The 14,225-nt window shown below is 38.4% G+C and overlaps 2 protein-coding genes across 2 annotated transcripts; one reads left to right on the forward strand and one right to left on the reverse strand.

Annotated features, from left to right (window-relative positions):
- The first annotated feature begins 2,197 nt into the window (after nucleotides 1-2,197).
- On the forward strand, nucleotides 2,198-9,532 carry pdzd11 (PDZ domain containing 11). Its single transcript, XM_085243262.1, has 6 exons — nucleotides 2,198-2,336; nucleotides 3,016-3,113; nucleotides 5,050-5,190; nucleotides 5,301-5,399; nucleotides 7,877-7,937; nucleotides 8,515-9,532. The coding sequence occupies exons 2-6, from the start codon at nucleotides 3,021-3,023 to the stop codon at nucleotides 8,547-8,549; spliced, it is 429 nt and encodes a 142-aa protein (XP_085099388.1). The 5' UTR covers nucleotides 2,198-2,336; nucleotides 3,016-3,020; the 3' UTR covers nucleotides 8,550-9,532.
- A 267-nt stretch (nucleotides 9,533-9,799) lies between these two features.
- Nucleotides 9,800-13,689, reverse strand: stard14 (START domain containing 14). The gene is made up of 6 exons (XM_085243261.1): nucleotides 13,170-13,689; nucleotides 12,902-13,049; nucleotides 12,416-12,519; nucleotides 12,086-12,203; nucleotides 11,939-11,991; nucleotides 9,800-11,097 (listed from the first exon to the last, which is right to left on the reverse strand). Exons 1-6 carry the CDS (start codon nucleotides 13,341-13,343, stop codon nucleotides 10,891-10,893), a joined length of 804 nt encoding a protein of 267 aa, XP_085099387.1. The 5' UTR covers nucleotides 13,344-13,689; the 3' UTR covers nucleotides 9,800-10,890.
- Nucleotides 13,690-14,225: the final 536 nt, after the last annotated feature.

Raw genomic sequence — 14,225 nt, forward strand, 5'->3', positions numbered from 1 at the left:
CAGCATGCCCTAACTGCTTTCACAGGAATCAAGACTTAAAATAGCTGCCAGGTGCTGCTAATCAAACGCACTTGATTTATTGATCTTCATAAAAATCAAAGCATCTCTATAAAACAGAGGTTTTGGCAGTTTGCTGGTATGGAGCCTCCAGGTGTGTGTTAACACAATGTCAAGATGAAAAGACATCAGTGACGATCTTGCAAAGGAAATTCCTGCTCAGTCTGGGAACGGTTACGAGGTCATTTTCAAATAATTTGAAGCCCATCATTCTATAGTGAGAAAGATTATTCAGGGGTGAAAAACATTCTAGACGGCTGCTAATCGTCCCAGGACTTGACGTCTGACTAATTCCACCTGAAATCCAGACAGTGCGGTACTCAGAAACTGTAATAAAACCTGGACGCTATAGGCCTCAGTAAGCAAGGTAAGCAAGGATTATTTTTTGGGGGGGATCTCCAGGAGAAAGTCTCTTCATTCTACAAAAACCAAAAACCTAAAACATGGTTGCAGGGCTCAAGTTCTCAAATTTGCATTTGATGAAACCACATGGCTTCTTGAACAATGTCCTTTGAAGAGATGAGACCAAAGAGATGCTTAGCTATAATCCTCAGCACCACTTTTGTGTGTGGACCTCGTACTTAGTTTTTCACGCACTGCTTCTACACATTGGTTTAGTTCTCTCTTAAATAAACAATGACACACTATAACAGATCCTTTGTTGTTGCTCATCTCCCATTGTATTTATCTAATCTGAAGACCTTGGTAGGAATGATTTTGATTATGTCCTGATATATAAAAGTTTAGAATTGACAGAAGGTGGAGTTTCTTTTTTCTTTTTCTTTTTTACTATGACTTTATTTAATGTTACTTTGGTTATAATAGTACTCAAGCAATGCTCCAGCAGCAATGGACCTCTTGAAAGCGGTTTCGGTATGCTGACATATTTAAAAGACAAAAAAGAAAAGAACAAAAAAAAACTTGCCATAGTTTTGTTTATCTATCTTGCAAAGTTTCTGTGTTTTCATTCCAATCTGTCAACACGTGTTTCATTTCATTTAATTGCAATGTCCAACTTGCAGAGACCTGAAGCCTTCTTAAACCGTCTCAGTGAACAGTAAACATTGTGCATGATTTACTATCGTCAAAGTCATGTCTGAGTGCTGAAACCATTGTTAATCTACAATAATAAAAAAATTGTTCATGCTTCACTATTTGACTGAAGATAATAAATGCAGTTACAGAGTATGCACTATAAAGCTTTAGCATAATGGAGCCCATATCACGCGTCAAGTTTCTGCAAAGCAGCTTCACACAAACTTTCACACAAAGTGGGTGCATTTCGCAACACACATTTTTCACTTGGTTTTTTTTTCTGCTCAAGTTAGAAAGAAATGCAAACATATGCAACTGTAGTCACAGTTCACATTTAGAATGTGTGTGATCTTAATTTCTGATTATTTTTTCCCCACATAAGATTATATGTAAGAATATGACTATCCAGACACGGGACACGGGGACATAAATGATGAGCAAACATAATAAATATGTCTGTGTAGGTTCTCAGTCATCCATGTCATGGCAGTCTTAAAAATTTGGCTGATAGGATGATGCATATGATCACTAGTAGGTCAACTACCCCCACAGGGTCAACCACCACTAGGGGTAAAATACCTGAGACTCTCCACCTTTTAGAACTGAAGAAGGCCCTTGGAGGAGAGGTGAAACTTCTTTTTTCAAGCTCTTAACACCACAATGAATACAGAAGTTTTTGCTGCAATGATAATTATGAAACTGCAAACTTTTTTTTGGTCAGACTGCAAGATATCACCGAGGTGTTTTACTTCCCGGTTGATTTTACAGCTAGCCGCCATTAAGATCTCCATCTGCAAGAGCTTTCAGGAGGTCAATATGCTGCAAAACGTGAGCACTTGTAGGATAAAATGTGAGAGTATGTAGATTTTCTTTTTTACCTTGTAATTTTTTTCACACACGTTTTTAAAAAAAAATTGCAATGGCAGTAAATATTACAAAAAAATTGTCATGTAAATTTTTACTCATTATTCACTTTTTTAAAACTACTTACAACTTCAACTCTGTGATTAGGACCTCTGTAATCAGTGAATAAAACTGTTCAATTGCGCCCTCTCGAGTCACAAATACACGAATTCACGCGCTTTGACTTTTGTAGCTGTTCAAAAGTATTCGCGCGAATACTCCACAATGCTGTCGGACCTCTTGAAGTAACTACTCCACACCAGGAGGTGGCGATAACGCACTATAGCTGCCTGCCATTGCTTACAGCAACAAGTTCACACTGCTAGCCCTCTGACTGGCAGGTGAGATACATTTTTGTTGTTTTGTTGCAGTCATTCATGTTTTTCAATGCTAAATGATTCCAGTACCGTTATTTTAAAGTTCCTGTGATAATAATAACGCGTGTCAAAGCGCTTCCCGTTTAATAGAGCGGAGCGAGCTCGTTTACAGTTAAACAGTAAGCTAATCGTTGTGCTAGCTCGTGATGCGTTTGTATGTTATTGCTGTATGAAACTGTCCACTGTGAGATCATTTCACACGTTTATTTTATCTCGCTTCTTCCCCGTGATCCACATGCGTATTTTTTTAAAGGTATTTCTAAGTGTTAGCCATATAACGTCCCTATTCGGACTTGGTGGCTAACCTGTTACAGAGTTGTGAACGCAGCTGTGTTTTAGCTGATGTTTTGGTCTTCTCTGGTCTTTATGCCTTATCTAAAAATGATACATACAAAACCGGGTGTAATAATGTGGGTACATTAATGCCAAACCCCGGTGAATGAAGGCATTGCAGTCATGGAATAGGGACTGACATATTGACTTGAAGTTACGTGTCCGAAACCACAACACAATAGATACACCTGAGCCCTTTAAATCAGCGGTCTGGATTTCAGGGATTTCCCTTTAATTTGTATCAAGCAGTCCAGTGCATCCGTAGTTCATAACAATGAACTGCTATTCTCTTCTCGGTGGGGAATTTTAGCAACCATGGACCAGAAAATTCCCTACGACGATTACCAGCTGCCAGTGGTATTCCTGCCTTCTTATGAGAACCCACCTGCATGGATACCTCCACAGGAGGTATGGCAGATATTAATCCAACTAACCTTTGTGCTTAAATCATGTGCTAAACATTGTGTACCTTATTATATAGTGTATATTTTTATTTTATTTTATTTATGTATTCAACTTTAGTTACGATTTATAAGTTGTGCTTTATTTTTTGGCTGCTCTTACAGTGCCGAAAATTGTATTTGCCCCCTTACTGATTTCTGACTTTAGACCTGTTGAATCAAGAAATCACTTAAATAGAAGCCATCTGACAAAGAGAAGTGGGCCTAACGATCTTAACTAAAAAGCAAAAAGTCAAAAAGTCATCATCTAAAGAAGCTCAAGAAGAGATGAAAAACAAAATAATTGACATTGATCAGTCTGGAAAGAGGTACAAAGCCATTTTAAGGTTCTGGTACTCCAGTGTACCACGGTGAGAATTATCGACAAATGGGAGAAGGCATGCAACTGTGGTGAACCTTCTGAGGAGGGGCTGACCAAGAGTGCACTGATGGCTCATCCAAGAGGTCACAAAAGAACCCAGAACAACATTTAAAAGACTGCAGGCCTCACTTGGCTCAGTTAAGGTCAAAGGTCACGATTAAACAATAAGAAAGGAGAAAACCACTGCTGACTAAAAAGAACACAAAGGCTTGTTTCACATTTGCCATAAAATATTCTTCATGATCCCCAAGACTTTTGGGAAAATGTTGTATGGGCTAATGAGACAAAAACGGAACTTTTTGGAAGGTTTGTCTCTTTACATCTGTCATAAACTAGCAAATCATTTCATAAAAAGCACATCATACCAACAGTCAAACATAGTGGTGGTAGTGTAAATGTCTGAGGCTGCTTTGCTGCTTCAGGAGCTAAACGATGTACTGTAATTGATAGAACCATGAATTCTTCTCTCCACCAGAGAACCCTGAGAGAATGAACAGCCATTAGTCTGTGTACCTGCTAGAGCAAACTTGGGTTATTTAGTAAGATGATGAAACACTCCAGTAAGTCTAACTCTGAGTGGTCTACAAAGAGTGCAAGAGTGAGTCAAAGTTCCTTTACAGTAATGTGAAAGACCCATTGCCAGTTATCATAAACACTTAATTGCACTTCTTGCTGCCAGGGGTGGCACAACCAGTTATTGGGTTTAGGAGGTATCTACTTTTTCACACAGGGCCTTTTTGATATATGACATCATAATCAGATATGCATTTTGTGCTTGGGTTATCTTTCAGTAGCTGTTGCATGTTAAAAATTGTTTCATGTTCTAAAATATGAAGGTGTCACAATTATGGGGGGAAAAAGAAATCAGGAAGTGGCAAATACTTTTTCACAGCGCTGTACCTAAAATATCTACTGGTAATTTTACTGAATACTATTAAGTTTATCTGAGAGTCACAAAGATTCTTGGAGTTTTTTTTCTTGCTACTGCTTTTTGTAGCTTTTAATGGCATCTTCCAGGCCAAGGAATGGGGCTGCCCAATGTAATGTGATAGGTGGTCACATACAGGTTGTAACCTGCAGGTGCATGCACAGTCCTTGTGTCTCCTTGAGGCTTTTCTGTCTGTCATGGTTTCGTAGTTGGCGCCTTTAACTTCTTTTTTTCAGTTAGTGTTTGGGTTTCAGTGAGTTCATGAAGCCTGTCTTATATGCGTTTGGAAATCTGACAAGCAAAGAGGTGTTGGCGCCTGACTGCAAAGGTCAGGACTGTGCAATACCATTAAATGTGCTACAGAAAGCAAATGGGTGGATATTTTTTGTGAATGTTTTTATTTAGATTTTATTATCCCAAAGGAAATACCTTTTTTGTTGTTGTTGTTGCTGATCTGCTTATTTTCCAAACAGGTCATGCTGAATATGTTGAATATGATGCTTGACTCTTATCACATTGTTTTTAAGGCAGAAGAAGCAAACTTAAAGAAGCTAAATATTGCTGGCTGTTCTTCTTCTCTTGGTTCATTTTTAGCGGGTTCATCATCCTGACTATAACAATGAGCTCACACAGTTTCTGCCTCGCACCATTGTGTTGAAGAAGCCTCCAGGAGCGCAGCTGGGCTTCAATATCCGTGGTGGGAAAGCTTCACAGTTAGGGATCTTTATATCCAAGGTGCGTGCACAGCCCTGGTTATTAATGTGGGTTTTTTTTTTTCTTGCTGTGCTGCTGACTATTTGTTTGCCTATTTTTAATCAATTTAAATCATTTCTGTGTGCTGGCAGGTGGTCCCAGATTCAGACGCCCACAGAGCAGGGCTACAGGAGGGAGACCAGGTTCTTTCAGTGAATGATGTTGATTTCCAAGACATAGAGCACTCAAGAGTAAGTCGAGGCTGAATTTCAAACAGGCTTTATTCAACACATTGTCTCCAGCACACACTTACATATTGAAATCTACTCTATTCATAAATCTGATTTAGTTTAGGTGTATTTCTATTCATGTATGTACAAGAATAACAAATAGCTTCACATACTATGCTGTGCTCTTTAATCTTCAATATAGTCAGAACATATTCAAGGCGGGGTTGCTCAAGTAAACCTATAATGGTGATCACGATAATAATTTTTTGTGTCAATATCAAGCTCACTATTACAAAAAGTAAGTCAACTTTAATTTGGGGGAGTGCGGTATAGGATAATCTAGACATATTGTTTTATTTGTATTTCAAAATTTCAAGAGTTGAAAAAAACTGATACCTATACCCGGGAAAATACTTGATATTGGATACCCTTTTATATACTGTGGGTGAGATTTTTACCCTATTCTGCAACAACAAGAGTATCAGCAATGAGGTAAATTATTAAATTAAATCTAAGTTAGATTTAAAAATATAAGTATTTGAGACAACATTTAGAGATTTTATTCATTTTATTCATTTTTAATTTATTTTCAGAAATATCCCTACACCCTCATTGTTATTTGGTTGAATGTCTCTTAGCAAGTTGCACCTCAACCAGATGCTTTTTATTATTCTTGGATTATTAGTTACACACTCATTCACACATTGTGGCTATACTTGTAAAACAAACTTAACCCTGTCATGAATGTGGTCCTGTTCTTGAATTATTCTGACGGGATATTTGACCATTGTTCTTGGCGGAATTGGAGTTCATTTTTACCATTAAAAATTACCATGACATTTATACTCACAATGAGCATTATATACAAGTGCATCTCAAAACATTTGAATATTACAAAAAAAAAGTTCATTTGTTTTTGTACCTTCATTCAAAAAATGATGGATTATAACTCATGAAAATCAGAAGTCCACTATCTCAAATTAGTAGAATATTTCAGATCAAAAAAGGATTTGGAATCTTACTATGTCCAGTTTCTGAAAAGTGTGTTCACCTATTCTTTCAGTACTTGGACAATGCTCTGTTTCCATGATTTACTACATCAGTGCAGTGTGACATGGAGGTGATCAGTTTGTGGCACTGCGGAGGTGTTACTGAAGCCCCTGGTTGGCCTGATGGTGTCCTTCAGCTCGTCTGTGTTTTTGTGTTGGGTGTTTGTTATCTTCCTTTTGACAGTATGCCATTGATTCTCTGTGGGATTCAGGTCAGGCGAGACGGCTGGTTATTCAAGCACAGCAATAACATGGTGAGCAAACCATTTGGTAGTTTTGGCATAGTGGGCAGGTGTTAAGTCCTGCTGTAAAAGGAAATTGGCATCTCCATGAATCTTGCCGGCAGTTGGAAGCATCAAGTGCTCTAAAATGTCTTCTTTCAGAGTCTAGGAACTTGATTTCGAAATGAAACAAAAAAAATTTCATGTGAAAAACTTCGAACTAAGCTTTGAACTGATGTCAAAGCTGCTCCTGATGCACTGACACCAGCCTCAGTCCACTCCTTGTGAAGGTCTCCCACCTTCTGGGATGGAGTTATCCTGACAGTCCTCTCAAAGCTGCGGCCATCCCTGCTTGTGGATACTTTCCCACCATGTCATATTTTTTTTTCCCCAGCCAGGTTTCCATTGATATGCTTTGACACAGCACCGACCAGCCAGTCTTTTCAGCACTGGCCTTCTGTGGTTTGCCCTTGTCATGGAAGGCTGTCAGTCAGCAGACTTCCCCGTGATTGTGGTTGCATGAACTGAATGAGATCAAGAAATGCACCTTATTTGTACTATTTGAACCATAATTTGTTCAAACTGAAATTGAAATATTGTTGTAGTTTGAGATGGTGGATTTCTGATTTTCATGAGCTGTAAAGCCATAATGATCAAAATCAAAACAAAAGAGGCTTGAAACTTTTTTTCCTGCATATTTTTTTTCAAGCATGAATGACTTTCTAGAAGAGAATTAAAGTGTAAGCCATTCTGGCCATAATCAAACCGCTGTGAGAATGATGACGCACTAGATGCACCATAATTGTTTTGTGTTCTGTTTTGTTTGTTTAAAATCAGCAATGCTTGAGGAGATGTACATTTTGCTTTTATTTTGAAAAATTCAGTTCCTGTTGCAGCATGTAAATATTTGGACATAATGTGTAAATATTAGCTTTTAAAAAAAAAAAAAAATTTGACATGCAAATGCATGTTGTAGCATTAATGTGCAAATACAGAAAGCATCTACTCACAGATGATTTCTGTATTTGGAAACTTGTCAGGAGGACAGGTTTTTGCTTGTCCTCCTGATCTATCTGCTCTTCCAGTGAAACAGCAGATCTCATACTAAAAAAACGCAAGATTAGGTGGAGCCAAATGTTGCAGTTTTCTTTTTGTTCCATATCTTGTTCATCACAACATTGCATTATATTTTCTGTTTAAGATCATGGATAATGTTTGTCTTCTTCAGGCTGTAGAGATTCTGAAAACTGCGCGAGAAATCCTGATGAGGGTTCGCTTCTTTCCCTACAGTAAGCGTTGGTTTACTCGATTGTATCAGGAGCATGCTGACAACCTAAAAAACCATTTATGTCAACATGTGTTTTTATCTCAACTGTTAAGATGTTTTAGAGAGATGAAGTAAGAAAGAAAAAAAATGTTTTCCTGCAGAATTTGTGTTCATGGGTAGAGATCTTGTAAGATATTATTTTAAGACAGATCTACACTTAATGTCCTTAAATGTCTGAGTCTTGTTTTGCTGTTAGGTTAAGTAAAAGAAATGCTCAGAAGAAACTGTTGTGCTCACTTTGGCTTTGAAAGCAGGTTTTAGTCTGTGCCTTTTACTATTCCTCAGTGTGCTAATACAGCATGAGTTATATATTTAAAACATGCTGAATTTTGCAAGAATTTGAGCATTGTCAGTATGCCATCGTGCCATCGTGCCCACATAATAATAAGATTATCATCTGGCTTATCTGAGTGCAAAAACAAAAGACAATAAAAACTTTAAAGCAGTAAAAACTTTGAGCTATGTCATACTGATACAGAAATGTATAACAGTGTCCATGTCAGTACTCAAATGGTGTCCTTTGTGTGTTGTTTTATCAGACTACCAACGGCAGAAGGAGAGGACCGTACACTAGATGGCAGCAGAGAGAGAGACAAAGACAGAAGGATACTTTACTGCACTTCACTAACATCCTCCCACACACTCTGGCCTCCATTCTGTCTCAGCTCAAAGATGACTAATGCATGACTAACAATCTCATTCAGTCTTTCATGTAAGGAAAATATACATGACGTTAAAGACTGAGTTTCATAGATACTCCTTTCTGCATGCTTCACATGATGAACTCTACTTCGATTGAACATATGGTTAGGAAGTTGTTTCTATGCAGAGCTTTTTTTAAGACTATAAACTAGATTTTACACTATAAATTATAGAACAGATAAATAATAAATATTTTCTAGTCAAGCAAAGGATTTAAAGATGACCTTTCCCATGTTTCCTCAAGCCCTGTTATGATATTTCTGCAGATGTTTGCATATGTGTGGACTAAACCACCATCACTTGATATGAGTTATGGTCACCCGACCTCTGTTGAATTTATGAATATATTGCACAATGCTGTTTTTTCATATTTAGTAAAGATTTGTAATTGTGTACGAAATGCTAAGTGATGTAAATATACATTTCAGTCACTGCTACTGAGGGCTTTGGTACTTCTATGTTCCATGCACGAGTTTTACATAAACTGCGCCTGAGCTGATTTAATGCTGTTGCATAAACTATGTGTCTGAGGTGCCAAATGGTTTACGAGCATGGCTTGTAACGTGCTATTAAAGTGCATAACATTTATCGTAGCGTAGTGGTAAAGCTTGTAATGGGGTGTTATCTGTGAGGAGGCACCAATGTTTGCAGGTTTAATTCAAACCAAAGACAGTCTGGTGCTTTCATAATTTTGGCCTGCATGGTTCAAGATGTGCATAGTCAGTAAAATCTGCAGATCCAACCTCTGGCTGCAAATTAAATCTGCATACAATGGAACATTCATAGAAAACAGTTGAATACCTCTGGATCTTAGTGCATTATGCATTCATACAATAAACTGTACGTTAATAGCTACCAGTTTCATCGAGGTATTGTCTTTATTTCTGCACACTGATCATTTTTATGTAAAAAATTTGTTTGAATGGGTTCAGTATTTGCATTTTTTTTTTTTTATAGAGGTTACGATTACAAAAATCAAGCTCGACTCCTTGACCTTTTCTAGTGTTTGGCTTTGTGCACTTGAAGAACTGGAACCAAAGCTAGAGAAGGACCGGTTTGTTCTGGTGCAAGTAGCAAAACTTGTTTCATCCTTGAAGTCAGTTTCTCTTGAAACTGATTGACTGCATTCCTTTTATTTGACAATTACAATGAGTACAAAAGCTTGTTAACCTTAAGGTTTATTTGAAAAAGAAAACAGAAAAGAAGGAATGCCTTGTAACATTGTTATCATTAAATAGTTTAATATGAAAAAAAAGTCAACCTACAGGGGCTTCATCCCAGGCCATTACTTCATCAATTTACATCAACTTGAAATAAATAAATAAAAAAGCCTTTATGGTCATTCCAATCCTTCAGGTCAACTGATATTCAACTAACAAAATACAATAATTCTGTGTGTATTGTGACTTGGCAATACAACCTAACTGGGAGTTCACTTCAGTGCCTTCCTTGTGGACCAATGAAACTCTACCATTTGTAATAATTTACAATGCAAACACCTTGGTTGCACAACGTCTGAGTAAAGGCAACACACCTTCAAAAAGAGCCTTCCTAATTACAAACCTAAAGACAACCTGCCCCACAAGTTGCTACCTGTACATTATGCTGTGAACATATTAACAAAACCGTGTTTAAGTATAAATTATCACAACGTTACCATCGTTCTGTGTCGACTACAACCCCAAATGAAGATAAAGTGAGCTGAAACAGTTTCAGCTGTTTTCAGACCCGATTCCTTTGCAATATTCTGAAGAGACGTTAGTGTCACAATTCTCCACAGGTGTTTGCCAACTTTCTAATCTTATTTCTATTCACAGTCACTAATAATGACCTGCTAGAAGTCAAGTATATTTCCCTTTCTTCCACTTAAAATTTGTTCATGTAGCTGCAGCTAAAGATCGACTGTCTGGTCCAATTGTAAATGTAGTATTGCAAATGTGTCACATTCAAACCCCAAAACCTCTAACCCTGTACAGTGGAAGTTAGCTTAGCTCAACACAGACTGAGGTGATGGCAACTTGATCTGTGCTCATTTCCATCTTGTCAGACAGTTGTAAACACTTCATGCTCTTGCTCATCCTCGAAGGCACACCGATTTAGAACTGGAGGATCTTGGTTACATCACAGAGAGCCGGAGACCTCAAGTCCATCTACAGTCCACCTCTCAATCTCTCCGTCTTTGTCCACCTTTCCTCCCATCACTATCATTCAATTTAGCTGCTGTCCTCCCCTTCGTTAGCATCCAGCTTTGAGCTTTCATCCACATTTTCCAGTGAGTCTGCTCTCTGAATTGACAGCTCAGCGGGGTCCATCATGGGAAGGGTGTTCTGCTCTGGGTGCAGCCAGGGCTTCAAATCGGGGGAATTCTGACTTTTCCAGTTTGAGTATTCCTGTCCCGCCTTGTGCACACTCTTCATTACCTAAAAAGAGAAGCGATGATGCAATTGTTAAAGGACTGCTGCACTCCTCCATTCTCAGTCAACAAAGTTGAAGATAAAGATGGTCATAAAACACTGCGTGGTAGATTACATGGCAAGTAATCTAGTTCTTCAAACAAAACTGAGTATGTAGAGAGAAGGTTTAAATTTTGTTTGCCTATGTAGGTTTTTAAATGGATACACTTCTAAAGTCTTTTAAATAAGGTGTTTTGAACGCCTGGTTTTATAATGGTTGTATGCATTTTTAGACATCGGTAGATTTGATGGTGTAAAGCAATTTAAGTTGTTCTTTTACCCATTTCCAGTCAGATTTATGTGACCTGGAGATACCATATGAAATACTTTCACGCAGACTTTTAGAAATACTTTTCTTGCTGTTGTTCTTGTCTCATTGATAGTTTCTCTCTCTCTCTCTCTCTCTCACATACACACACACACACATGTGGATACACTTTGGTCTAAATAGTTTTAATCTACGGAAAATATGAAACTTGGGTTCTTCCAGGAGGGTGACTGACAGCTTAAGCTGAGATTCTACTTTGTCAGCAGCCTTGTCAGGACAGGCCCTTAAATTGTTTCTATGGTTACCATTGTCACTTAAGACACGTGAAACTTTTCCCCTCCCTTATGAGTGTGCACATGTACACACACACACCCCTCTTGCACGTTTAAAAACCCTTGTGAAAACACACCTAGACTGTCACAGATGCCGATACTGTGTTTATGGATTTAACCATATCACTTACAGCTCTGATGTTTACTACAGGTGAACAAATGTTTAGCAGGAAATGGTCTGTGGAAGTGGTTGTGAATCATTACATACCTTAGGAGCAAGAACTTGGGATGCTTTGTTCACCACCCACTTTGGGAGAGAGCCTAGAAGACACACATTCATCGTAAGAACGCTGCAGAAATGAATCAAGAACTCTAAGTTTGAATGGAACAAAGTAATTGTTGCATATAGTTTTACCTTTGGGGTCTGCTTGTGAAAGATATGTAAAAATGCAACTATTTGGTCCCGTGGCCTTGATATAATACCCCGTCTGGATGGAAACGGCTCTTACGAGGTTGCTGCGAGGAGGGAATTTCTATAATTCAAGGAAAACATTTGCAGAATAATAAGGAACACTATACATTTTTATGGTACTTCTGCACAATGTGACAATGGATAAGGCTAGCTTTAAAAACAATAAATCAGTGCACACATAACAGGACAAAGAGGTGTCAAAGACATGTACAAACAGTATGTGTAGAGGCAATGGTTGCTATGTATCTTGAGTGGATGTAGGAGGTGGCGTACCGGGTGTTTGACTGAGAAGTTAACCATGATGTACTCGTCATCTGTGACCTGCCACGAGCGCAGTGTCACAACATCTCTGTTCTTTAATGGAATTGGACAACGCCCTGCAGAAGGCCAAAATAATAAATAAATAAATAAATAAATAAATAAATAAATACATAAATAATGTTATACTTTGGCAAGCTTTCTCTGTTAGTTCAGTATTTAGGCTCAACAAGTTTGCCCTTATTATGGCAATAAATACACTGGTGTAACAAGAGGCCATAGATGAGATGAGTCTTCATAGATGAGAGCTGAATCAAGTATATATATACACACACACACACACACACACACACACACACACACACACACACACACACACACACACACACACACACACTTGTAGTTATTGTATCAGCAAACACAAGATCTCACATCTAATCAGGCCCACACCAAACCACAAACACACACAGAGCATTGCAAGTGATAAGAGTGCTCACTCACATGAGTAGTAGCCCACATCAGCATTAGCAGAGAGCCGGGCAATGTCAAAACTCTCCTGCATAGTTACATCCCACTTCTTGCGGTACCGGCTGTCGTGAAGGACGTCGAACATGGTAGCAGCTGACACATCATTAACTATCATTTTACACTGGGGGAAAACATACAGATGGTTACAGGACACCACCCACATAGCACGACAGCCTAATAAAACTGATTTATTTTTCAAACGGTATTATAGTTTTTAGATTTGGTGCTAAAGCAAACTCACCTTCATCTTGTGGACTTTAGGTACGTGATTTCCTTTATTCACAGCGCGCACCTCGATCCACACTTGCATCCCATTGTTGTCATACTTATTTTGCCAGTTGTCGGTTGCTAAACACTGTTTTTTGAAGTCAACAAAGACCGCCTCATCGGGTAAAATATTCGAAACCCGAGACATATTCGTCTGTTTTAAAAGAAGCCTTTCTTCTTAAAGAGGAAAAAGAAAAATAATATCCTTCAATCTGATCGCCCCCAGAAAAGTTCAGTCTCTCTGTGCTTTTCCACGGACGAGATTTAAAGCTTCTGCCGACGTGGTGCCCTCGGTATATATGTCTGCTGATCACCTGTCCAGTTGAGCAAGATTTTTGTGTTGAATTCCTGAGCCATTCCTTCAAACACCTCTCCCGCTGACGTAGAGGTTACTTCCTGAAACCAGGTGTGCGTAAAGGGAAAAAAAAAAGGTGTGCCCCGCCCTCAGCTGTCAGTGCAGCTACTATAGGTCGAAACTTTAACTAAACTTAAAAAGTATTTTTAGAAAAGAGCAGCCTTACTGGGTGTTATTCTGAGTAAGTATTAACAATACAAACAGGGGTGCACTCACAGTACTCTGCGCATTGTGGGCGGATCAGGGGAGTGGGTAGGTGAGAATTGCTCAGCGTCGATCCATTCTGAGTATCATCACGACTGTGAAAACTAAACAAAAGCACACCTCTAGTAAACTATGAGTGGAATGTTTAAAAAAAAATCTGATTTTCACACTTATATTTGATAGTGGCATTACAGTCTGAACCATTTAGGCTTCTTTGGTTCAAATTAGACCTAGTCTACATTGAATTCCTGACTAAATTGAGCAAATTGAAAGTGTCTTTTCACATGGATATTTAGGGATGTACGGCCTGTCTCATCTTGAAAAAACAAAACACCCAACTCTACCACGTGCAAGCAAAACAGGTTTTGAAATCTGTTGAAGAATTTGTTTTATCCACTTATTTAGCAGAAAGTAATGGATGGATGGCTTTTCTTATTCAGCCAGTTTCCTAGACTTGTATCCAACCCAAAG

The sequence above is a fragment of the Mchenga conophoros genome, linkage group LG2 (assembly GCF_057382185.1).
Source record: "Mchenga conophoros isolate Kocher_MC1m ecotype Shallow Benthic linkage group LG2, M_conophoros_male_GT1.1, whole genome shotgun sequence".
In the NCBI taxonomy this organism is placed as follows: domain Eukaryota; kingdom Metazoa; phylum Chordata; class Actinopteri; order Cichliformes; family Cichlidae; genus Mchenga; species Mchenga conophoros.

Bases quoted from the DNA above. Each gene is read 5' to 3' on its own strand.
- pdzd11 (XM_085243262.1), top strand. From the start codon at position 3,021: ATGGACCAGAAAATTCCCTACGACGATTACCAGCTGCCAGTGGTATTC. The intron at 5,191-5,300 runs GTGCGTGCACAG...GTGTGCTGGCAG, and splicing joins TAGGGATCTTTATATCCAAG to GTGGTCCCAGATTCAGACGC. The intron at 5,400-7,876 runs GTAAGTCGAGGC...TGTCTTCTTCAG, and splicing joins AAGACATAGAGCACTCAAGA to GCTGTAGAGATTCTGAAAAC.
- stard14 (XM_085243261.1), bottom strand. From the start codon at position 13,343: ATGTCTCGGGTTTCGAATATTTTACCCGATGAGGCGGTCTTTGTTGAC. The intron at 13,050-13,169 runs GTGAGTTTGCTT...GTTTTCCCCCAG, and splicing joins CTAAAGTCCACAAGATGAAG to TGTAAAATGATAGTTAATGA. The intron at 11,992-12,085 runs GTAAAACTATAT...TGTGTCTTCTAG, and splicing joins TTCACAAGCAGACCCCAAAG to GCTCTCTCCCAAAGTGGGTG.